The 26,008-nt window shown below is 42.6% G+C and overlaps 1 protein-coding gene across 7 annotated transcripts; it reads left to right on the top strand.

Moving 5' to 3' along the window:
• Nucleotides 1-76: 76 nt before the first annotated feature.
• Nucleotides 77-22,042, top strand: LOC121345726 (transient receptor potential cation channel subfamily V member 1-like). 7 transcript variants are annotated; one of them, XR_005953994.1, is made up of 20 exons: nucleotides 7,879-7,951; nucleotides 8,625-8,709; nucleotides 9,867-10,050; nucleotides 10,660-10,690; nucleotides 12,165-12,486; nucleotides 13,037-13,203; nucleotides 13,478-13,630; nucleotides 13,996-14,136; nucleotides 14,605-14,903; nucleotides 15,506-15,682; nucleotides 15,885-16,049; nucleotides 16,309-16,404; nucleotides 16,716-16,786; nucleotides 17,183-17,348; nucleotides 18,072-18,138; nucleotides 18,540-18,856; nucleotides 19,417-19,544; nucleotides 19,824-19,939; nucleotides 20,373-20,620; nucleotides 21,972-22,042. XR_005953994.1 is itself a non-coding variant. In XM_041422862.1 (19 exons), exons 5-19 carry the CDS (start codon nucleotides 12,179-12,181, stop codon nucleotides 20,540-20,542), a joined length of 2,541 nt encoding a protein of 846 aa, XP_041278796.1. In that variant the 5' UTR covers nucleotides 7,880-7,951; nucleotides 8,625-8,709; nucleotides 9,867-10,050; nucleotides 10,660-10,690; nucleotides 12,165-12,178; the 3' UTR covers nucleotides 20,543-20,784. The 7 variants fall into 7 exon arrangements, 5 of the variants coding, with proteins under 5 accessions (XP_041278797.1, XP_041278801.1, XP_041278800.1 ...); XM_041422862.1 differs by lacking the exon at nucleotides 21,972-22,042 and having other exon boundaries at nucleotides 7,880-7,951; nucleotides 20,373-20,784; XM_041422863.1 differs by lacking the exons at nucleotides 7,879-7,951; nucleotides 8,625-8,709; nucleotides 21,972-22,042 and adding an exon at nucleotides 6,730-6,863 and having other exon boundaries at nucleotides 20,373-20,784.
• Nucleotides 22,043-26,008: the final 3,966 nt, after the last annotated feature.

The raw sequence follows: 26,008 nt of genomic DNA, 5'->3' as shown, positions 1-26,008 counted from the left end.
GGGCGGCACAGGAGCCGTGTTAGGCTCAGCTTGGTGGGTGTTGTTCCGCCTGTCTGTGCCGGGCAAGGTGACAGCAGTCCCCTCATGGCTGCGGCGGGCGGGCCTGGGCCCACCTGTGTGCTGGGCATTGACCTGGGCACGACGTCGGTGAAGGCAGCGCTGGTGACAGGGACAGAGCGAGGGCTGGCGCTGGCACAGAGCTGCTCCAGGGAGACGCAGGCACACAGCGATAGCCCGGGAGCTGCAGCGCAGGTAAGGGCTGCCAGGGAGTGCTGAGGGACATTGCAGGGCACAGGCCTTGCCTGGCAGTGGTTGGGTTGTTTGGTATGTTGGGCAGAGTGCGGTGGCTTTCCTGGATTGTTTTGGTGCCTAGGTTGGCAGCATGTGTCTGAGTGTTAAAAAGCAGAATTAAAACACCTCCTGCTCACCGTTCAAGGAAGTCAAGCAGTGCTGCTTGACTTACGAAGGACCCAGGTTTTGAAAATTTGCCTAAGACACTGTAAAACTGTTCTCCCATGAGCCACCACCTTATCTTTGACACTCCCAGTAAGGAAACAGCAACCGCTTGCCAACTGGAAGGGTATTTTATTTTGCACTTCAATATGAGGTGGAATCATAACTGGAAACTCCCTGTGGAAATAACCAGGAACAAGTGCTCCTGTTAAAGATCTTTACATCCATTGTGCTGCTCAATATAAAAAAACGATTAATCAGAATCATAAAAAATGTGCACTGTTTCTGATACCAAGGATAACAAACAAGGCAACCCTCCTCCTGCCAATTTATGCAGCCTAAAGTACCTATGCACAAAGTTCACATCTATTTGTAGACTTTGTTGCAATAGTTTTGTAATCTTCATACTGGTCTGTCACAAAGTAACCTGAACCTTTGAAAGTGTGAAAGCTTCTTCTGGGGAACAGTTTGCTCAGTTTCCTGGGTTGTTCTAGGAATAGAATATGCAGAAACTGAATATCCATCATCAAAATCATCACTGAGTAAACAGGAAGGAGCTTTAGGAAGAGGCAGGGGAGACTGAAGACCTGCCAGAACACGTGGATAATTCTCTTTGTGAGGAAAAGGAAGAGCAATAGATAAAGTGAATTAATGAAAACTTGTAGTCAGTGATCATGGATTTTTTTTAAAAGTTATGGTTGAGTGTGGTTATTTAGGAAATTAAAAATTATTTGGCCTTCAGTGTTAATATTGATTTTTAGTTTTTGAGGGTTTGTGGGGTTTTTTGCAATTTTTCTTTTCTTGTTACAGCTTAGTAGTGGATATTACTCTAATAAATGCTATTAAACTAAATGAATTCTGTCCTTCACTTCTGACTAAAGCAGCCTTGTTTAATAAATACACTGAGTGATTCCTAATGGCTTCATGCTCAGGATAATGCTTTGTGATTGCAGGGAATGGAGCAGGATGTCCAGAAAATCATAAGAGCATTGAATGAATGCCTTGCTGCTCTGCCTCAGCAGCAGCTTCAGCAAGTCACCCACATTGGTATTTCTGGACAAATGCATGGGGTTGTGTTTTGGAAAAGTGATAAAGGTAACAGTCATTCTTTAACATTCCTGATCAGAGTGTTATGATGCAGAAAATCAAATTGTAACAGGGAAGTGATTCTGTGATTAAACTGCATCACTTTTGTCTTCTCTAAAACAGATTAACAGAAGATCTCTTATGGGAATTTTGCTTTTTATACTGAAATTTCAGCTACTCACTATAGTTAATGATAAAGGATTTAGCCTAATGACATCCCTGCAGATTCAGCACAATTATTAATATAAAGGAGGAATAGCAGAGTATATTTGTGCCTTGTTAATTGTTTCTCCATCACATGCTATCTGCTGCCCTTTGAAAAACTTCTGCATCACATGAATAACTTGCAGGGGGATTTTATTCACCTCATAAACCCCTTACCTAGATGCTGTCCAGCATCTCAGTAACTCTGTTTTCCCCCCTAAAATCCCAAGACTTTTTTTTCCTAGCAAATCATACATAAATGTCATGTTGCACTCATTTTGTTGCTTATGCTTCTGTTAGTAGGAGCTGGGAAAGGACTGTGGTCAGGATTGTGGATGCTCAGCTGCTTGCCAAGACCTCAGAGACAAAGTCAGCTGCAGTGAGGTAGTCATGTGGGGCTTGGTTGTGCAAATACCCAGATAATCCTTGTGATAGGGAGGATATTTGAAGAATCCAGGCCTTGGATTGCCAATCCTATGAGATAGGCATGGATCATCTTCTTGGCTAATGCCTTATAGACCTACTGAAGTCTAAGGCATGTCTTCTTTCACTTAACCCTGTAATGTGCTCATCTGGACAATTATCCAAGTCTTCTTATAACAGGAATTATGCAGATGAAGTAAAGATGTGTTGTAAACCACAGAGCAGATTTCCCAAAAGTGCTGGTCGCTGCCTGTCAGAAGTTGTCAGGGCCTTAATTGCTTGAAGAGGCACTGTACTATTCATTACTGGCTGTAATTTTACATTAAATACTAAAAATGATTAGAAAGAAAGAAGTCCAAGGCTGATGGACTGGAGGAGCTGTTGTTGCTTTCCAGCTGTCCCAGGAGCTGCATAACAAAGCCTTGTGTATTCATAGGCACAGATTCTTATGTCATATTGGTAAATATTTTATGTCCTAAAGCCACATGCCACTTTAGTTTCATTTCTATCAAGTGAAAGAGGGTGTTTGCTTTCATTTGTTTTGAGTGGACTAAGTGAATCCAGGACCTTTGGGACACAAATAAAAATTTTAATAGCATCCTTTAGGGTTAGATTTATGACTAATAATATTTCTTAGAATCCATTTAAAATGAGAAAAGAAAGCCAATTGGAAATTCAGTTCAACTAGATTTGATAGAACAGGGAATTGAGGAAACAAGAAAAAGTATGTGTTTTATTTTGCATGTTTCTCATGGCACCTCCCAGCCTTCAGGGCTGCTTTTTACTGTGTGAGTGTGACTTCCAAGCCCTGTATCCAACCCAAGAATTACATTTTTTAGCCATACTTGTGCAAGTCAGGAAGCTGAGTATTTTCTCTTGACTCTCTGCTCCCTGGCCAAAACTCAAGAGTTTGCCTCAGTTCCAGAGTGAGTGAGCTGTCCTGTCCCTGCCCTGTGTCCAGGGATGGCCTGGGAGGGATCAGAGCTGTGCCCTGGAATGTGCAGGCAAACAGTGCTTGAGCCCAGCCTCTCCTCTTCAATGGAAGAATGTGAAGGTTTCCTCAAAGGTGTGGTGTTCTCTGCTCAAAAGGAATGTGCTGGGCTAGGAAACTGAATTAAACCCTGAATTAAATCCTGTCCTACCTTTCTTGTGTAGTCTGTGAGGATTTTACTCTGAAGCACTTTGCAGTGCACTGTTTAACCTCCCAGATGCAGGTTTCTTGTTGCTTGGGCTCCAGAGGTGATGCAGCTTTGTGCTGTCCATCCTGGGCAGTGCATTTCTGAGGCAGCATTCTCCAGGTGGTGATGTGGCACATCCCAGCTGAGGTTTTCATGTGAGAGCTGCCATGCCAGCTCCTCACCTCCCATAGCAGACTGTGGTTGGGTTTTTTTGAGGCTCACCTGTTATTTAAGTTGTATCTTTAATATCTCTCTTCAAGAGAAGGAAGGCTTTGGATACTGTTCTCTGTGTTACAAAGGATAATTTGCATTATGATGTTATCTAGGGCTGGAAACTAAGACTAATTTCATTACAGTCTCTACTGGCTCTGTTTCTGATATATTTAACAAATTATCAGGTGTGTCCAGAAATAAGGAATGCCAGGCAGGCTGTGCTGCAGGGAGTCACTGGATTTCTTGGATTCTGTTTTGTTTTCAGGGTGCAGGTGGTCAGAGAGTGGCACAGGCCCTGCCTTTGGGCCAGACAAGGTCAGCCACCTGGTCACCTGGCAGGACGGGCGCTGCAGCCCCACCTTCCTCACTTCCCTTCCTCTGCCTCAGTCACATGTGAGCCTGGCTACAGGATTTGGATGTGCCACAGTCTTCTGGTATTCAAAGAACAGGTACATTGCTGCTCCAAAGGCTGTTTCTCATCTTGAATTGATGTGACAATTAGTATTCCTGTAGCATGTTAATGCTGCTACAGGCTGAGGACTGCTTCTCTGTAATCATAATCTTAATTAAGCAGTCAAAGAATATTTAAAATGGCAGTATTTAATATAAAATATGTGCAATTAAGCATGCAAGAGTCTGACCTCATAAAAATACTACAGATCACTAATAAAAGGATAAGCTTTTGACCATATAGGAACAGCTTTAAAGTACCATAGAATAATTCTGGTCTGTACCATGGCTCAGAGGAGCTCTGCTAGTGCAGTTTGAACTCTCATTTTGCCTTGTGCTGCTTTGTGGAAAGTAAAGACATGTCTAAAACAGTAACAGAGTTACTTGGTCTGGTTGCTGCCAGATGCCAAAACAAAGTCTCTAAATTAATTTCAGTTCCTTCCTTCCTCAGAGACTGTGACAGATCCTCATGGGGTGACACAAATGCTCTGCTTTGTTGTGGTGTGTTTGCAGAGATACAATTTTTCATTATGATTTGGCATCACAGAGATTTGCTCTTCAGTTTCATCTTTCTCAAAGAGCCAGGCTCTTTGTCTGCAATGAGTTCAGGTTCAATAAGTGGGGAAAATTTTATTAGATTTTTTTTTTTTCCACTGTGTGTCCAGCAAATATATGGAGCATGGTGTGATCTTTAGAGCTGCATAAGTCATGAGTCCAGCTGCTTTGTTTTGCTTCACATTTGGTACATTTCCATTCATATAATTTGTGGATCCCAGAGCAAGTGGGAATTCACCTATTTTTCAGTAATGCTCCAGGATCAACAAAGTGCTGTTTATTTCACACAAGCAATTACTACTTTCCTCATAATTTTTTCAATGCTGTGCTTTTCAACCTAGACAACCCATTCCTTAAAGCTGCCCTCTCTCCATCTTCCACCTGCAGATAAGTATTGCTGCAGCTTGGATAACAAATCCCTTTTTAAAAAACCAAACCAAAACAATAAAATTCAGGTTGATCACTGAGGTGGCTCTTTGATATTTTAATGGATCCACATGTCTGAAGTTCCCCCTAACAATGAAAATTGTCTTCTCTCACTGCCTTAAAGCAAAAACCCCTCTTGTTTGTTTGTTTGTTTGTTTTTCAAACATCTTGTTTAAAAGTCCAGATTTTCTGAAGGCTTATGATGCAGCTGGCACCATCCAGGACTATGTGGTTGCCATGTTGTGTGACCTGAAGAAGCCACTGATGTCTGTCCAGAATGCTGCCAGCTGGGGATATTTTAACTGCAGAAACAAGAGCTGGAATACTGACATGTAAGTGCTAGGGCCACTCAGTGGGGTTTGTGCACTGCTTGTGTCAGGCAGTGTGAGCACCCCTTTGGGCCCTGACTGTTGATGTGTTGCAGATAAAAAGGGATTGAAAGTTATTCCTAATCAATTGTGGCCTGTACTGAAGAGCTATTGAGAGTTTGCTCTGTTTAATCTGATAAAATCTGGCCCGGTAATTTTAAAAATACCTACAAACAGCAGAGCTGAGAGACTTATCAGGGATTCCAAGCTGTTTTCTCCCTTTCTGTGGTGGGGTGGGATGGACAAGTGCAGCCACAGGGTTACCTGTGCCATGGTAAACAGTTACCACTCTCTAGTTCTTTGAGCTGAGCTTCCTAACTTCTAAGACTTACTTGTGATAATACTTAAGAGCTATTAAGCTACAGGAAATCTTAGAAGGAATCAGTTTATTATTTACTTATTTATTTTAATGATTTGCTCTTTCAAGGCTGAGTGCTAAGGCCTTATATATTTCAGGGCTTAGGTTAGGCCAGGACCTCAAGGTGAAAGATCTTCTCATCAAGGTATGAAAGAGTGACAGAAATTTGCATTTTGCTGACTGAACTATCACTAATGTGGTGGTGTTGCTGTAGCACCTGCAGCTGATTGTATAAGGAGTTTGTTTGACTTAACTCTTCATGATTTTGTTCTGAACTACTAATTGCATGACAACTGAAGTTCCTTGACACTTAGCTGCATTTTTTTGCTGGTTTTGTGATTGTCCCTTCACCCTGGACCTGCTGGTCCATATGACATCAGTAGGTTAAACTTGCTGAACATGCAGTGTATAATCTCAGGTGCTCAGATTGCATAGAAAGGAAAACTCTTTATTCTTCCAGACTGGTTTACCCAGCCCACTGGACTGGAATGCTGCCCCACTCTCCAAGACAAAGCTTTCTAAACTGGTGAAAGCATCCATAAATCCAGCAGCCACAAATGTGTGGCCAGGTTCATCTGTGACTTCAAAGAGTTTTTTGTAGTAATGCCACACATTCCCAAACTGCTTTATTCCAATAATGTTGTTCTACTTCCAGACTGAAAAAATCTGGCTTTCCTGTCCATTTGCTTCCAGAGGTGGGAGACCCTGGCAGTATTGCAGGCAGGACAACCTGTGCATGGCATGGAATACCCAAAGGAGCAAAAGTGGGAATTGCTCTGGGAGATTTCCAGTGCTCTGTTTATTCCTGTCTGACTGAGAGGACTGATGCAGGTATGGTCATTTTGATATCTAATTTGTTTTTCTCAGTGTTCTCCTTCAGGGTAGCTTAGTAAAACACTGATATTTTTTTCTTTTTTTTTTTTTTTTTTTTTTTTGTGCACGTTTTAGTTCTTAATATCAGCACCTCTGCTCAGCTGACCATCTCAATGCCCCTGGGTTTCCAGCCTCCAGAGGCACCAGATCCTTCCTCAGCTGTCACTTATTTTCCCTACTTCAATGGTGACTACTTGGCAGTGGCAGCATCACTCAATGGAGGGAATGTGCTTGCAACATTTGTGGGAATGGTGGCACAGTGGGCACAAGAGCTGGGTGAGTCATTTCAAGGAGAGCTGAAGCACAAAACTGAGGTTGCTCATCAAGGTGAAAGGAAGCTGAAGCAAAGGGACAAGCCTAGAGCTGTTCCATCATGCCATAAAGGGAACAAGGATGTAATTCCTGGGTCATGCTTCCCAGATCTCTGGGATTTCCTGCTGAAGCTTTTGAACATGCTGGGACAGTCATACTTGGACTCTACATTCATATTCCCTCTAGGCCTTCTTTTGTTTCAAGCACAGAGTTATTTTGTGCAAGTTGATTTTCGAAAGGCAAGGTTGGCAGATTTGAGGACAACAGCCTGTAGTTTAGTGTGACTGCAGTCCAAAGGAGTCCTTTTGGTGCATATTTTGCAGCACTAATGGATTTTAAGACTCAAACTCATGGAATATCTTCTAAGTGCTTTAAGCATGGTGTTGACAGGTTTTTTAATCATCTCTTGGGTTTTGCACTACAGAAATCAGCTCTGAAATTGTTCTTTCAGTAAGTACTCAAGGTGAATGTTGCTTTCATGTGGAATCCAGCCACTGAAGCTGAACCCTGCTGTTAGTCCCTTTAAAGATATTGTTTTGTGGAACAGTACAGGCAATGAGGAGCAGCTGTTGTTGTCAGGAAAGGCAGTTGCTGTAATCAGAAAAAGGTTTCTGCTATTGCACATTCTTGGTACAGTTGGATGGGAGAATTATAGTTCATAATCTTGGACACAATTACCTTTGGGGCACAGAAAATGATATCCAATATTTTGCTGAACAAAAGGTGCATCAGTGTCTGTTGTAATTGTCAATTGTCCACGTGTGAGATACACCAAACCCTTTAAATTGGTAACAAGATATTTCCCATCTGCAGGATTTCAGGTTCAGGAATCTGCCATCTACCCAAGGATAATCCAAGCAGCCTTGGCCCAAAAGCACAGCAAGCTCTCAGTCCACCCAACCCTATTTGGAGAGAGGCACCTTCCTGAGCTGCTGGCATCAGTGAGCAGCATTGGTGCCTCTGAGCTGTCCCTGGGCCATGTCACCAGAGCCCTGTGCCGTGGCCTCGTGGAGAACCTGTGCTCCATGCTACCTGTGCAGCACCTGGAGGAGGTGGGGGTCAGGAGGATCCTGGGCAGTGGCAGTGCCCTTGCCAGGAACGAGGTGCTGAGGCAGGAAGTGGAGAGGATTTTTCCATTCCCTGTGGTTTATGGGAAGGATGTGGATGCTGCTGTGGGGGCAGCTATGGTGATGTTCCATAGTAAATAAAGTCATTATTTGGAATGGCCTGAGGTGCAGCTTCTGGTTTTTTTTCCTGAGTCTACAGTGGTTTTTTTCACTTTGTTCCACATGCACTCTCACTCGTTACAGTGGGACAAAACCCTGCATTTAATGTCTGCTTCTCCTGGGTCTGCACATTTTGTTGCTCTGTCATTCCCATTTGTGAAATGAGAAGTAATTATCACATTAAATTTATCTGAGTGACTGGGAAAGATCCATTAACTTTCTTCATAAAAATACACTTGTGAGGCTCATTTTCCTGGTAGGAAATATGTTGGAAAGGGCTGGGAGAGATGAACTGCTGCCTGTAACTTGGTCTGATGCTTTTGTGTACCCCCTTAAAATTTCCAAATTTTATCCCCTATCTTATGCTCTTAGAAATTATTTCTTCTCCTAGTCTTTATTTTAATGTTAAAACATTTATACTTTTCTGTCTACATGTACTTTTCTTTTGCTCAAGTGACATTGGGAAACAAGTAAGATGTTTCATGTTATCTGCACACAGTTTCATTCCTAGGAAGCACATGTTTTCACTGGAATATGGACATGGAATCCTCTCTTGCTCATTAGCAACCTCTGACATTTTTATGGTGAGAAAGCTGTGCTGAGTTCTGAGATCTTAATCACAGAGATAGCTCCATTTCCATTCCATGTCATGTTTAAGAAACTGTTGGCATGTTACAGAGAAAATGTAGACTAAAGATGTTGGAAAAAGTCTGAATTTGTAATATGTTGTTTTCCCTCTTACATTATTATAAATACATTTTTATCAGCAAGCCTGCTTTCATTTTTATTGAATAACAGGCAAGAGCTGATGATGCTGTTGCATCAAAAGCCTTTGCAGCATTTTGGATGCTGCTGAGGCCTTGCCTATTGGTAATCTATATTTATGCATTAATAAAGAGCCTTGTTACTCTGAGTACCACAGATCTAAGGAGTATAATTAGTTTGCTATTAAATAGGTAAATACATAATTCTTTTATATATTCATGGATAGATGGCAAGACTAGAGAGACAGCCACCTTTTGCAAAACAAGAGACAGATAATTTCATATTCTATTAAAAATCTCAGGAAGTTGGGGGGTTGCTCCCAGCCTAACAGCCTCTGGAAAAGCTTTTTCTCCAGACTAGTTTCTGTCAAAAAGATCTTATGTAAATTATATATTTAGCAATATATGACACAGCTCTGAATTTCTGAGGGTGTTAGATAAATCCAGGATTAGATAAGTTGGGTTTTTTTTCCCTCATAGCATTAATATTTAGAGGCTGACTCTTACATACATGTATGTAAAATTTAAATAAAACGTAGGAGAAACATGAAATAATAAAAAGGGGTTTGGAGCTTACTGGTTCTTCCTCAACTCTGTTCTGAATTAGCTTATCATTAAAATATTTACCTTTAAATCAGCCAGCCAAGAAAGGTGTCCAGAAAGGTGATTGTGGCATATTTTACAAAGTTTTGTAAATTGAACTGAAATTCAAGAATTGAAACAGTGACCCCCAGAAACAACTGCTGTCTGGTGGTTTGGGTGCTGTTTTTTTCTGCAAACTTGAGTGTATTTACGAACAGGAAATCTGGAGAAGAATATCCATTACTAAATGCAATTAAAGGGGAGGGAAAAACAACAGCAACTTACTGCAATTCTTGTAAAGAGCTCTGCTAAACCTCTGGGAATAGAAGCCACTGAAGCTTCTGGTTCCAGAATTGTTCTTCATTATCTTATTGCTCTATTCTTTGTTTTTCCAGTGAACTTCCCTTGGTTCTAAAAATCATCACATTTTGCAGACAAATGAAGTGGAGAAGCAAACTCTGAGGGCTTTGCAGTCCAGGCACCTTGGAGGAGGAATATCTGGCACCAAATTCCTGCAGATCAGTGGGTGTTTACTGAGACTGGACCATTTTTCAGAAGACAGGATTTTTGTCAATATTTGTAAGTTCTGCATGTATATTTGAATAGCATGGTTGGTTATTTTTAAACGCTATTATCTGTGATGTGGCAAGGCATTCTAGCCAAAATATTTCCTTATTCATTGTATCAAACTTCTGTGTACATGGGTTTCAAGAAGGTCAAGTACATTTTGTATTTTTTAAACTAGATAATGCTTATTGGGGTTTTTTTTTTATAATCCTTCCACAGATTTGTGAAGGTTATTTCCCTTGCAAATTTATACTCATGAGGAAATGCAGCTTTGTCTTCATTATCAAATATATTACCAGGGTTTAGAAAGGAAAGCATGTATAATGTAGCCTATTCTGCACATTTATATTTGTTTTGTGGAAAATAATTGATTGTGTGTTCTGTAGCCACTCACTGATGTTTTTGGCTCAATCTGCATGAGTTTAAATAAGACAAAAAATTAAAATTATACATTACTAAATTCCCACTGTATTTTTTCTATATTTTATAGAACTGTTTTTATTTCTTTTTCAATGTATTAATAGTTCTTCTGTAATTTTAGTATCTTGTTCCAAACAGAAATATTTTTATTTCTTATTTATAGGACAATTCAGTTAATAAGATATTATGTTATTTTTTCAGAGTGATTCTAAGGAGACAAAAGAATTGAAAGGTGAGCAATTTAAATTGTAGTCATTAATATTTTATCTGTGCTATGCTGGTTTGCTTCCAGCAACAAGTTTGCAAATTGATATTTTATGTGTATATGGTACAAAATTATAGAAAATGCAAATGACAAAATTTTCTTCCCTGTCCTGCTTTCACAGAAAAATGTAAGTGACCCTTGATGTAAATATGAGTTATTCCCACAGAACTGAAAATCCAGCTTCAATGCAGGTTTGCACACAACCCTCAGACTGTTTCTCTTGTGAAGAGAAACAACCTTGAAGTGTGTTCATGTTGTTTTCACCCTGACTGTACAGAGAAAATTACTGACCACTCTAATGTGGTTTACAATTTGAGGCTTTTTAAAGATTTTCTGACATTCCTGTGCTCAAAGCTGTGGGGTTTCAGAGCATGTCTCTAATCCAGCTCAGATATCAGTTCAGATATGATGTGTTCCACTGTCTCCACTGCTGGAATTCCAGGATATTTTGCATTCAGTGGCACAAGGACAATATTTGTCTGATTAAAATGGGTTGATAAGAAACCAAAGGAAAAAAAGGCACCCCGTTCTATCTTCAGCAGAGTGTGTTATCTGTGGGGGTGGGCAGGCCCTGGCACAGGCTGCCCAGAGAAGCTGTGGCTGCCCCATCCCTGGAAATGTCCAAGGCCAGCTTGGACAGGGCTTGGAGCAACCTTGGATAGTGGAAGGTGTCCTTGCCCATGGCAGAGGGGTGGAATGAGATGAGCTTTAAGGTCTCTTCCCACCCAAAGCATTCTCTGATTGTCTATTTGCTGCTTGTGTCAGGTTCTGTGTGGTTGCGAATCAGACAAGATCAGCTGTGTGGTTGTTCTTATCTGTGGTAACCTCTCCTCTGTGTTTCCGTGCCTCGTGCCTGAGGTGACACTCACCTCTCAAGGATCACACTCCAGTTTCCATCAGGAACTGCCACAGCTCTGGCAAAGCCCTTAAGGGATCATTTTCCTGGCTGCAGGAAGCCCTCTGTGCTCAGCATCCCAGAGATCAGGTTATGGCACGAGCAGGGCTTTTCACATCCCTGATAGAATCATGAGAATGGTTTGTGGCACAAACCAGACAGAAAGTAGAGAAGAAAAGCAGAGACTTTTTGGGGTTTGAGGTTGTTCAGGCTTTAGCAATGACTGGAGGATGAGGCAGTGGTTTTAGGCAGAGGTAGCTGAGGCTGAGCTCTGCAGTGAAATGGACAGGAAGCTCTGGGATGCTCAGGTTTGCTTTCTGCACTCTGGAATGGGTAAGGGCAGTGAGAACAGGAACAAATGGAATAGAGGTAAAGACCCTACTGAACTGTTCTGCCTGTGGGCACAGTGAGAATGTGTCCATCTGCCTCATTTCTGGGATGAGAGCTACCAATCCACTCCCTGCTCTTTCTGGAAAACATTCCTGGGCAAGAGAGACTCATGGCCCTGTAAGTGCTGACTTGAGGTGTTTGTGTCCTTCCTCACAGACTGCTGGCTCATCATGTCCTCCATTCTTGGCAAGATGAAGAAGTTTGGCAGTTTTGACATGGAGGAATCTGAAGTGACAGATGAACACACAGTGACAGATGGGGAGGACTCTGTCCAGGACACCTCTGACAACCCCCAGGGCCCACTCAGCTCCAGGGTGCAGCCACCCAAAAGCAACATTTTTGCAAGACGGGGCCGCTTTGTGATGGGGGACAGTGACAAGGACATGGCTCCCATGGACTCCTTCTGCCAGATGGATCACCTGACAGCACCTTCTGTCATCAAATTCCATGTGAATTTGGAGAGGGGCAAACTTCACAAGTAAGTTTGCCTGGTGAGATTTGGTTGTAATGAGTAGTTTGACAGCTGCAGGCCGTGGTTCTTAGAGCAGCATTTGTTCTCTCCACTTGAGCATGACCATTTTTCAGTTTCACTATTTTCTATGCCAAATGAAGGAGTGTTGCAACTGAAAGTGACAATAACTGTTGTCTCTTGGCATCTCTAAAAATCTCTATCTCCATGGATACTCTGCCCAAAATTGGCAGTAGGCCTCAGTTCACTTGCTTGAGGCTACTCAGTGAATGGACATGGTACAGAGTGAGAACAAGGGATTGCCTGGCTCCAGGCTTGCAGTTACACTGCCAAGCTCCAATGCCTCTTTGATCACTTGTTCTCAGCTTTTCAGCAAAAGAATTGTAATTTTATCAGGAGAGTTGCTTGCAGACTTTGTTCTTTTAGTCTTTGCAGAGGTACCTATGCTAATCTGCAGTGTTCACTACTTCACCTGAGTAAATGAAGGACAGTGTTCTGGTAGTTGATAAAAAAACTGCTAAATATCTGACTTTAGGTAACTGACATTTCCCCTTGTTAGGCTCCTGTCTACAGATTCCATCACAGGCTGCTCAGAAAAAGCTTTCAGGTTTTATGACCGCAGAAGGATCTTTGATGCTGTAGCCCAAGGCAACACAAAGGACCTCAGTGACCTGCTACTGTACCTTAACAGAACCTTCAAGCATCTCACAGATGAGGAGTTCAAAGGTACCCTTTAATGTCACATACCTCGAGTTGCCTTCTTCTTCTTCCAGTAGTGCTCCTGAGATGAAAATAAAAAAGATAATTATGTTACATGTCTGCAGGAGGTCCTTTAATAGCCCTATTGATTGGGCAACCCATTGATTGGAGTTACAGGAGCTGAAATTTTCTGTGAAACACTAAATGAGGTTTCTTGTGTTTTGAAAAGAACCTCATTAATTCCTGCTTGCCTGGTGGGTTTGTAATCACTTCTATATACCTGCAATTTTTTGTTTTACAGAGCCTGAAACTGGCAAAACCTGTTTACTGAAAGCCATGCTGAATCTACATGATGGGAAAAATGATACCATTCCCTTGCTGCTGGATATTGCAAGGAAAACTGGAACCCTGAAAGAGTTTGTTAATGCAGAATATACTGACAACTACTACAAGGGTAAGAGAAACAGCTGCTGCAGTGAATGCTTAGGGTGCTCAGACTGAAATGGGGTCAGGCAGGGCTCTCAAAGTCTTGTGCACGAGGCCTTATGCACCCCAAAGTTCTGGTGTGTGATTGACAATTTGTGTATTTGTGCTGGGGCTGTGCCCTGTTAGGTGCAATATTCTGCCATTTTTATATACAGTGATTTAATGACTTGCATTTGCTGTTTGTGTGGGTTTTTTCCTGTTCAGTTATAGAGCTTTTTAGCCTGCAGAGCTCTCAGTTCCAGCATCTTACATGGAGCTGAGGGAATTGCAGTGCTGAAAGCTCTCAGTCTGTACTAAATGCTGAGGATTTCTGTCTGATGGGTGTCTCTGCAGGCCAGACTGCTCTTCACATTGCCATTGAGAGGAGGAACATGTACCTGGTGAAGCTTCTGGTCCAGAATGGAGCAGATGTTCATGCCAGAGCCTGTGGGGAGTTCTTCAGGAAAATCAAAGGGAAATCAGGCTTTTATTTTGGTAGGAGTGAGCACAGTAATGTCTTTATTGATGGAGTTGTCCTAGCAGCATCCCAAGTGCAAGCTATTAAATAATCCTGTTTATGTGGGACTGAAGGCTCAGACGTACCAGATGGGCTGTTCCACCTTTAGGCCAAACATTTCCTCCCAAAGACTGAGCTTATAAAGAAACACCGTTGGTAGCTGATGGTGTTCAGTGTGAGCCTGGTGTCAGCTTTCCTTTGCTCTCTCAGCACTGTATCCTTTGTAACCTGCTCCTGTCCTGGCAGGGTTTTTTAAAGCAGCTCTGTTTCTGTGATGTAGTTAAACCAAAGAAAATTTATTTTAACAGCTATCACAAGAATTGGTGCTGTTCCAGACAGAGAAATTAATCTTTTCTCATGGTGAAAAATGAAAACAATGTGATCTTTCTGTTTATGCACCTCTAGTGGTGGGCTTTCTGACCACTCCTTCCCATTGCTTGCCATAGGAGAGCTGCCTTTGTCCCTGGCTGCCTGCACCAACCAGCTCTGCATTGTGAAATTCCTCCTGGAGAATCCCTACCAGGCAGCCAACATTGCTGCTGAGGACTCCATGGGCAACATGGTCCTGCACACACTGGTGGAGATTGCAGATAACACCAAGGATAACACCAAGTTTGTAACCAAGATGTATAATAACATACTGATCCTTGGTGCCAAAATTAATCCCATCCTCAAGCTGGAAGAGCTCACCAACAAGAAAGGGCTGACTCCTTTAACTCTGGCAGCCAAAACAGGGAAGATAGGGGTAGGTGAACAAAGGTGTTTGACTGTCCCATTGCTGTATCACATTATAGAGAGAATGTGTAAAACATTTATGCAGAATGGATTTTAGAACTTCCTTATTGAGACCTTTTAGTTAAGAGGAACTGATGCTGTAGTTTAACTGCACAGCCCTTAAAGGCTACAAAGAGTGAGTGTGTCTGTGCCCAGCTGGTTTATTCACACCCCACTGGTATGCAAGGCAGCCCCAGAGGAAACAAAGTGGGTCTCTGATATCATCTGAACCACTGGAGCTCTTTTATTTCACACTGGCTGATGTAACTCATCTTTGGCAGTTCCCATTCAAACTGACAACTCAGAGATGTGTAACATCTCTGCTTTTCTCTTGCAGTTTTGAGACAGATAGTTCCAAGTTGTAAGAGATGTTTGTATTTCCCATCTCCCATCACACAGTGAGAAAATTAACTGTGTTTATTTCAGACTGTGATCTCTGCAGTGCTCCAGTGGTTTGGCTTCAGCTCAGTTGAACTAGGGAGAAACTAGGGACCCTTTCTGTGTTGTGGAGAGGCTGAGGAATGACAAGTCCATTAGCACTGAAAGTTGGTTGTATTGTTCTTTTGCAATTAGATTTTCGCTTACATCCTCAGACGGGAGATCAAAGACCCTGAGTGCAGACACTTGTCCAGGAAGTTCACTGAATGGGCATATGGACCTGTCCACTCCTCTCTTTATGACCTGTCCTGTATTGACACCTGTGAGAAAAACTCAGTGCTTGAGATCCTTGCCTACAGCAGTGAGACACCAGTGAGTACTGCACCTCCTTGGCCGGGGAGAGCTTCATGATCCACACAGAGCATCTTTTCCCTCATTTCCATGAAACAGCAACCTCCACGCTGACCTTAAGGGAACTAGAAGGATCATTTGCTGAAGATTTATAGAATATGGGTTTTTTTCAAAGTCCAGTATATTCTGGTCCTAGCAAAATTCTCCTTTTGCTCCTGCACAGAACCGTCACGAGATGCTGCTGGTGGAACCCCTTAACAGGCTGCTGCAAGACAAGTGGGACCGCTTTGTCAAGCACTTGTTTTACTTCAACTTCTTTGTCTACACCATGCACATCACCATCCTCACTGCAGCTGCTTACTACAGACCTGTACAGAAGAATGAAAAGGTACATCACTCCTGTCATGTGTCAGGGGAACCACCCACTGCATGATATCCCAATTTGAATGCGTGCCCTTAGCATCCAAATTTTCCCCTTTCCTAAAGGCAGGAGAGGGATTAGACCCTGATTGTTTCCCAGTCTTACCCCCTTGCTGCAGCACATTGAGAAAGTTAACCACTCCCTGTTCCCTCAGAAATGGAGTTGCTTCCAGCAACTGCAAGGCCAGCAGTTCTGCTGAACATATCTATTTTCCTGTCTTCTACAGCCCCCCTTCACCTTTGGTTACAGCACTGGGGAATATTTTCGAGTAACTGGAGAGATCCTGAGTGTACTGGGAGGTCTCTATTTTTTTTTCAGAGGGGTAAGATATTTGAAAATTTTCATTTTGCTGTTTGGGTAGGTGTAGGAGAGAATCAAACAAATTTTCCTGTTCATGAGCATTGGCTGCTTAGATAATCCATGCTTTAGTCAAGAGGTACAAATCATTCTCCTTGACCTGGTGTTACTGGAAAGGTCCTCCCTAGCTCTTGCACCAGTGTTGGTTTTGAGATGTTTTTATTTGGTGTATTATGGGTACCAGCTCCCTGATACAGGGGTCAGTGCTTAGTTAATTAATTCACAGGGAATATTAATATTTGCTTGATGCAAACCTGGTCTTTGTTCCCTTTTCAGATCCAGTATTTCGTGCAGAGGCGCCCATCACTCAGGACACTGATAGTTGATGGCTACAGTGAGGTTCTTTTGTAAGCTCCAATATGTTTGATTTTATCTCAGTGTTTGGCATCTGTAGTTGAGGCTGAAGCCACCTGTGATAGGAGCTTTGCTATAATTCCTTGAGTCTTTACTACAGAGTTGCCAGTGGATATCCTTGAACAGATGTGTCTGGATCACTGACCTTCTGTGGAGATAAAGCAAATTAAGTGCCTGAATATTCAGTTGTCAAGCAGGAGTTAGGAATAGATTTACACATTGTTTGGTGGGATTTACACATTGTTTATGCAGAAATCCTCCCATTGTTAAGGGAGCTTTGCCTCACCAAGGCCCTTTCTCTTCCCCACTGGACAATCCCTTGGGCTGCTCTGCTCCCAGCCCCTGTGGCCAGCTCAGCCCTCTGCATTCACACCACTCTTGTCTTCCAGCTTTGTCCACTCCCTGCTCCTGCTGAGCTCTGTGGTGCTGTACTTCTGTGGCCAGGAGCTCTACGTGGCCTCCATGGTGTTCTCCTTGGCCCTGGGCTGGGCCAACATGCTCTACTACACCCGGGGCTTCCAGCAGATGGGAATTTACTCGGTCATGATCGCCAAGGTCAGTGCAGGGAGCGCCTGAGGGGGCAGCAGAGCCTCACGGCAGGAACTGCTGCCAACAGCCCCGTTTCCAGGGGACACCTGGCCATGCCTGCCTCACATGACTCTGCTAGCCTTCGTTATTATTTTCTGAGGGAAGTGATATAATAGAAGTGATGTAAAAAAAAAAAACCCTGCCTTTCACCCATATGTTTTATAGCAGTCTTGATAGGATGATGATGATGATTATTATTTTTATTACCTGCCATGCTTCAAAATAACTATAATTGGGTAAGCATGGATGCAAGGAGACTGAGAACAGTGCAGGCTGCTCTGGAGTGAGATGGCCCAGCTTTCTACCAGATGGAAATTTCTCCAGCTATAGATAAAATGTTGCCAAACAGAGCAATTAGCTAAGAGGCAGTAGCTGGCTAATAAACCTCTCTGTGATGTAGCCAGCCAGCCCAAGAGGGGAAGAAAGATGCAACTGCCTTTATGTGGTTTGTGCTCACAAAGAGGAAACTGTTCCCATGTGTGTGTTGCATTTGTGTGTAAACTGTTGCATGGGCAAGAGAAAAATGTTTTCTGTATTAAAGTTTATTATCTCAGCTGGATAAACAACAGCTCAATGCATGGACAGCCAGTTCAGAGCAAATACATTCTTGAGCTAAAGCAGTTCTTCTACCAGTTTTTGTTGCAGTTTACATTCAAGTTTTAAAATCTTTCATCTGTTTCCATGCTACAGATGATCCTTAGAGATTTATGTCGCTTCATGTTTGTCTATCTCGTATTCCTCTTGGGATTTTCTACAGGTAATATTCTACTTGGAGTTCCTTTTTTTTACCTTAAACAATCTCAGAAAATTTTTTTTAAGTTGCTTAGGCATTTTGATCCCAACAAAAAACGAACAAATTAACCTAATTTTAAAAAAATTCTTCAGAATAATGATTATTTGTAAGAATTTCAAACAGCTTTTCAAAGTTGTAAAGCTGAATAGAAAACCAGTCATCCTTTCCTATGTGGAGAAAACTGAGGCAGCACCTGCTAAGAGAGTGTCAGTTCTGGGGGAATATTTTACAGGGCAATTTCCCTGGGGTCAGTGTGCCATGGAGGGAACGTGTGTTACCTCTCTGCTCGTTTTCACTGCTTGCAATGAAGTTATGATCTCAAACTGTGTTTCCATTGTGTGACTGTAATTCTCTTTTTGCCACAGCTGTGGTGACTTTGATTGAAGATGACAACGAGGGGCAGGAAACAAATATCTCTGACTATGCCAGGTGCTGCCACGTGAAACGGGGCCGCACCTCCTACAACAGCCTCTACTACACCTGCCTGGAGCTCTTCAAGTTCACCATTGGCATGGGGGACCTGGAGTTCACAGAGAATTACAGGTTCAAGTCTGTGTTTGTCATCCTGCTGGTGCTCTATGTCATCCTCACCTACATCCTCCTGCTCAACATGCTCATTGCACTGATGGGGGAGACTGTCAACAAAATTGCACAGGAGAGCAAGAGCATCTGGAAACTGCAGGTGTGTTGGTGCTGTCAGGCTGCTGTCCAAAAAAAAGGTGTGGGGAATTATAAGAGATTTCAGAAAGAATCCTTAGGAGCTGACATGTATCTAAATAGCAGGTCACTGCTTCTTTCTGATTCACCTGAACAACTCCTAAAAAAAAAGTGTGTTAGCTCCTTTTCCATGTATATTTGATGTTTTGACTAAGCAGATGTTGCCAGTGTTCCACAGATTTTCAGAACGTAAGAAAATAAGTGTTTTTGTAATTGGACAAAATTGTTTGGGCTTTGTATGATGGAAAATCCTGATTAGACTGTGAAGACAGAGATTATATAAGGGGAAAACCAATCTTTACCAGAATAATTTTTTGTTTGAGGTAAGAAAGGAACTTCACAGTTTTATTCACTGGCAGTATTTCAGCATTTTCAGTGACATATTAACAAAGGGTGATGCTGCAGTGTTACAGTGTCTGCTCAAAGATGTTAACAATGATAAAAACTCTTGGTTTTTACAAAGAGAGAATTCAGGGTTTGTTTGTGTTTGAGTCCCTCAGTGCTCTGCTTTCTTTTACCTGGCAGAGAGCCATCACAATCCTGGACATTGAGAACAGCTACTTGAACTGTCTGAGGCACTCGTTCCGCTCTGGGAAGCAAGTCCTGGTGGGGATCACCCCTGATGGCCAAGATGATTACAGATGGTGCTTCAGGTATCCTGCTTGTTTGTGTATCAAGCCAACAAGCTTTTGTAGACAAGCAACTTCAAGTATCTGGTGGTGGGAAGCAGAATTTTCCCCAAGTATCTGGTGGTGGGAAGCAGAACTTTCCCCCTGGAGCACTCTGAAGAATAGAGCACTAAGAGTGTCTGCAATGGTCAGTTTAATCCGGGTTTTGGGTCAGATTTGAGGCTTGAGAGGTAACATTTTGTGGTATAAACTGAAGCTGTCTGGTGATCCTTAGAATAGATCTTGGGTTTGTTGTCTCCCCAGGGTCGATGAAGTGAACTGGTCCACGTGGAACACTAATCTGGGCATCATCAATGAAGACCCTGGCTACTCTGGGGACCTCAGAAGAAATCTCAGTTTCTCCATTAAGCCTGGCAGAGGTGAGGCTTTCAGGGACCCAAATCCTGCACTCTGGTGATGGATTAACTGATGGAGGGCAGTCAGTGCTTTGCACTTACTGACAGTGCAGTGACTGAGTTGATGGCATTTTCAGCCAGCACAAAATGCAAAGAATGAAATGGGCTCTTTGCTCACAGTTTGACTCTCTGGAGTAAAAACCAAGGAGCTGCCTTGGAGACCCCAAACCCCAGAATTTGGGAGTTCAGCATCCAGCACCAAAGCATTTCACTGTGCAGTCAGTACTTACCACCTGAAATATGGAAAACTTGTAGAGCAGGATGGGGAAGAAAACCACAAAGTCCTTTCTTCCTGCTTCTTTCTTCTTCTTTCAGCAGCTTCCTGTTCAAACCTCTTGAATATTTTCTTCTGTTTCTGTGGAGGGGAAAAAAAATTAACCATTCCTTTCCTTTTTAGTTTCAGGGAAGCACTGGAAAACATTGGTTCCACTTCTAAAAGATGGAGAGAAGAGGAGAGAAGAGCCTCAGAAGCCACCAGAAGAAGTCAAATTAAAACCTGTTTTGGAACCTTATTTTGAGCCAGAAGATTCTGAGGAGTTGAAAGAGTCAATTCCAAAGTCAGCCTAATTCTGATTGCCTGTGCTGCTCCTCACAAGCAGGACAATGGAGCACTTCATTTGCAGGAACAGGGACTTCTGGAAAAAGGTCAGAGGACTTAGGGAATTACCATGTGCAAGGATTTATTTATTACACTAAGTGTGCTAAATAAACTATTTGTTGTTTAAGCTCATGTCTTCATGGTTATTTTTAATACAAACTTCTGTCTGTTTTTAGAGTCTCTTGTATTAAAAAATCATTTTTGTGAGCATGCACAGGCCCTGATTTTGTGACTTTGCTGCCTCAAAACTCAACCAACCAAATTATTATGATACTGGAAAAGCACTCATAAAAGAGCAGTAAAAGTCACCAAGATGTTCCTGTGGGGAAAGTTTTTTGGAAAGCAGATAAATAAATGGGGACGTGGGAAGAATCCAAAATAATTTTTTCATAACACAAGAACAAATACACTCTGAAATTTTAAAGGTTGAATAGTCAAAATCAATGGAATAAATGTTTCTTTTACACTGTCTGAGTAAACTCCAGAAATTCACAGTTATTTTACTGAAGGTAAAAGCTTAACAAGATCCCAAATTTGACATTTATTTAGATAACAGATGAACTTTGCACAAAGTAAGAGATAGTGGTTATAGAGAATATATGTTTCAAAGGTCAGATGTATAACAATGTACAACAATAATAATCTTGAAATTAGAAAGTTTTGTTCTTGACTTTGACAGCAACAAGGAAAAAATCTGGTGCTGAAAATCCATCTGGCTGGATCTATAAAGAGAATAGCAAAAAATATCAGAGGGAGAATAGGCAGATGTTCTGAAAATAGAGATGGGAGCCTTGGAAAGAGAGGAAAGAATAGGAGGAACTTTGGCATCTTCTTGAAAAGTGAGTGGGCATAGAGGAGCTAAGGACAAGAAAATCTGATTTATTGACAGCTGGCCCCATATTTGAGTGCTGGGCCACAGTGAAGGCAAGAAAAGGTAAATGGTTTTACCTTCTTTCCTTATATCCCTAAAGAACTTGGAGTAAACAGCCTTTAAGGAATGCACACACAACTCCCTGAGTCAACCAAGTGTTTAACCAGGGCCTTCAGCTGGTCCTGGGGTTTCATTGAAGTGCAGATCATTTTCATCAGTAAATATTGTAATTTTGCTGCATTTACTAAAATACTGGGACACCCACTGCTTTTAAAGAGAAGCAGCCGATGTGTTTGTGCACAGGCTGCCCTCTGAGGTGAAATTTTGGGCTGTGTGACATCACTTCTCTTACTGGGGTCAGGATTTCTCACCATGGTCCTTCCTCATGGGGCACTACAGAATATATTTCAAGGAAATCTTTAAACATCCAGCTGCTTTATTTGAAATAATAGCACCATCTAGAGGACTAATAATTCTTGTTTCTTTGGTTAACATCACTCAGGACAAATGTAATTTTATTTTCACAGAGTTTATAGGGTATAACCAGAGAAAACTGACAAAGGATTTGAAAGAATTACTTGAAGAAAGTCAGAATTTGAACTGGAAATAATCAGAATTCAGAGTCTTTGGTGGACAAGGAAGCCACAGAAGATGTTTAAAGTAGGTGTGTTCAGTTTCATATCTCTAAACCCTTGGTAGCAGTCTCTAGATGCCACTAGGGCTTCATTATGTTCCACTCTGAGCATGGCAAGAGAATCCACATGTAAAACAAGCACAGCTGAGTAGGCCAGACAAGCTGAGACAGTGAAATAATTTATTATTTAAACTGCTAAGAATAAACATAGAAAGGAGCTGACCAGAAAAACGTGGTTGGTTGTCTCCATGCTTTTTGTGCCCCAGCAAATTTATGCTTGGAGGGACACCAGGATTATGGTATAGCTGGAAAGCATTCATGAAATTTGTTTTCCCTGGGAGGAATCCATTTTTCATAATTATCAGCCTGGGTAGAGACAGAATTCATTGCTCAAAATCCACCCTGATTTCCATCAAGAGCCTGTCCAGAAGGGTTGGTCCCTGCCCTGGGTAAGCTGAACACATCCTACACCTCTGCTTCCTGTCCCTTCCTGCTCCAAAAGACCACAAAGACTGCAAGGGGCTTCTTAAAACCAGAAATGCTGAAATTCAAGCTGAAAACATACATCAGAATGATGCTGTGCTTAAGATGGTAAATGCCCTATATTTGTGGGATAGGGTGGTGCTGGTGGGGTTTTTGGTTGCATTTCTAAAATCCCTTAATCTTCTCTGGGAAGCAAACAAAATTATCCCACTTTTCTAGACCGTTATTACCAAGCTCTCAAAATTCCCAGCTAAATCATGACTTCAGTTCCTGCAATGGGCACAGATTTATATTTATTTCCCACAGATGGGGAGGTTCAGCTTGGCAGTGACTCCAATTCAGGAAGTGTTTGTCCTTTAGGAATAGCATCTTTCTGTTCCTACTGCTGACACCTCCACTGAGGAGGAGCATGGCCCTGCAATAAATGATCTTTATTTGAGTTGTTTTGTGGAGGTTCTGCTCACCTTGACAGATTTTGCAGGTCTTGAAAAAGTCTTTTAGTTTGAAGTTTGTGTAATTATTTCACACTGAACAGGGTTAGAAGCAGCACATGGCTCCTGTGCTGTTCTTTGAGGCTTGCAGGGGGTAAAAATCTGTCTTCTCACAGTTATTAATTACATTCATTTGTGTCTACACTTAATAGGACATGATCAGGTTGAACAATTGTATATACATATATATATAACCTCCAGCTCCCAATAACCACAGTGGAACTGGAGCAAAAGAAATGGAGGCTGTTGATGTGTTCACCTCCCATTAGAGAGTGGCAGTTGTAATTAAGCATGACTGTAAATGTGTGTGGATGGAGATAGCAGGAAGGGGTGAGCTGGGCTCAGCTTCCCTGGGAGGTGAGAAGGGACCCGTGAACATGTGGAAAAACAAAACCACAATCTCAGTGTTGACAGCATTTCCATACCTGAGATGCAAATGGTCGAGTCAGCCATGAAAACTGAGCTGCCTTTCAAACTCCAGTAATTCCTGAATTATTGAGAAAAGCACACACCCTGCCTGAAAACCTTGGAGCCACACATCCCGTTGTTCATGTGCCCTCTGCCACAGCTGCACTGGAGTGTGAATATCCCCTGTCCTAATTTAACACCAGTGTTAATCCTTTCTGAAGCAGTTTTCAGTGGGGTCTGTGGCAGGGCAGGGCCCACAGGAGGGGTTCCACACCATGGGTGGGGTTGCTGCTGTTCCCCTGTCCCCAGTGCAGCCCCTCTCCCTCTGGTGCCTCTGTCCTGCTTTGCTGCTCTCCTCAAATTCATGGCACACAATCAGATTTATTTGTCACATGCCAGCTCATTCTGTCACTCTTCTGTGGTCTGGATATCAGACTCACTCATGGATCTTTGCTGGAGCCCTCAAATACTCAACACTCAAAATCCCACAGGGTGTGTGCTCAGCAGGTGCTGCTGTGCTACAAAACACAGGGGATCCTGCCAAGCCCAGCTTTAAGGGATAAAGCCAGAGCTCTCAGCTCCTGAGGCTTCAAGTTTTCAGAATCATATTAATAGGAATTTTATGGTGTTTTTGTTCAAAATGTTATGGTAAATATTCCAAATTAAAAAAAAAAAAAATCCATTAAAAATCCCAGGCAATCCGGGGATCAGGATTTTGATTTTGATCAGGCTGATTTGAGACCAACTTGCAGGCTCAGAGAGAACCCTCTTCCAGTGAAAGATGCTTCCTACAAGTCTCCCTGTCTGCTCCATTGAGCACAGGCATGGATTTACCAGGCCTGGGGAGGAAGAGGATTTAATTGATGCTGCCAGAGTCAGCACAGACACCCTGCCTCTTCTTGATGTGGTTCTAGGGCTCTGAAGTGCTTCCCATCAGCCACACCATGCAAGCTGGGATTCCTTCTCACTCTGGAATAGCTTCCACAGAGGAAATATGGATCCAGTTTCTCCTACAGCAGATGTTAATCTTCAAAACACATGGTGGGGAGCACTTATTTCTCTGGGAAGGAGGAGAAATCAACCAGCTGAGCTCACTGGACTGCACTGTGCTGCGCTGGTGATGCTGTGGCTCCATCTCTGTTTGAAACATTCCCTGTTCCTGTGGGCAGGGCATGAGTGGGCACGAGGAGACGCCAACACTCACAGGATCATCGAGGTTTTTCAGGCTCCATCATCACCCAGAGCTGTTTTCCTCAGTCATTGCTATAATCAGCCTCTAAAATCAACATTTTAGTCACCTGGATGTTGGTATGAAAGGTGGAATTGCCGTGTCAGGCAGCAGGAGCAGCTCCCAGTTCCAGGAACTGGAGGAAGTGTCTGACTCAGTGGGCCAGAAAGAGCAGTTTCCAGCCATGTCACCAAGTCCAAGTCACTTCTCTCCAAGCTGACAGAGGAGGTTTAAACCAGGCAGTTCCTCTTTTTCCAGAGGAGAATGTGGGTAATGAACCACCCAGGGAAGTGGGAGCCTCAGCTCCTGTTAGAGGGGGAAGGCCTGGAGGGCTTTAGGGGCAAAGAGGAGCACACAATGAACTCAACATCCCTCATCACAGGGGTTTAGGGTGGAAATAGGTGAAGTTTTCTCTAGAGGATGATTTGCAGAGAAAGATAGAAACAGCTGGTTTTGAAATACGCACAGAATAACTGAAAACTGAGAGGAGATTGTTTGCATAATGAAAGAGGTTTTAGTTAGGATAATGGATTAAAACAGCTAGGGAAAATGTATCCTGGAAAGATGCTGGGGCACATATGATACATGTCTACCCAAAGAATTCCCTTTGGAATCATTGGAAGTTTCAAACAGCAGATTTATCCAGTGCCCTCCTGACTGCAGCAATGAGGGACCTGCTGGTTTTGGAGCTCTTGTTCTGGGGACACAAAGCATCTGAGGGTTTATTTCAGCTGGAAGATGTTAACCTTCAATTCTTCATTTATTTTCCAGAAAGAACTTGACAAAAAGTGGAAGGGGCCTGCAGGGACTTCAGTCTCCTGAGTATTTCATATGCTGCTGCAGCTGATATGAAGTTTAGCTCTCAGTTTAAGGCTTGACAGTGAGTGGATTTTTGTTCCCCTCCGGTGTTTTACAGGTCTAAACAGATCTTTGGAGAGGGAATGGAAATGAGCCATTCCCCAGATTTAGATGGATGAGACAGATAAAAATATCCCCATTCTAAGAAGGGAGGTTTGATGTTTTTAAAAAAATCAGATGACTGAACCATTGGCTCAACCTGAATTTCTTAGAACATGAAAGCTCCTCTCCAGTTTTGGTGCTCACCCTCCAAAAACTGCTTGAGTCAAGCAGTGGCAGCACAAACCTGAGCCAAAAAAAATGCAGCATTTAGGTGGGGCCACGCTTTCCTCACTGTGCATTCCTTGAGGCATTTTCATGTTGCCTCATTCCCCAGTGTTACCAGAAACTCTGCACCACAACTGAAGAGTCCCAAACTCAGCCTGAAACAGCTGCAGAACAACCCTGACCTAGTTGGGAGAG

This window comes from Onychostruthus taczanowskii, unplaced genomic scaffold, assembly GCF_017590055.1.
Source record: "Onychostruthus taczanowskii isolate IOZ18803 unplaced genomic scaffold, ASM1759005v1 scaffold75, whole genome shotgun sequence".
NCBI lineage: Eukaryota > Metazoa > Chordata > Aves > Passeriformes > Passeridae > Onychostruthus > Onychostruthus taczanowskii.
Note: the sequence above shows the minus strand (reverse complement) of the source record. Positions and strands in the feature narration are given on the sequence as shown.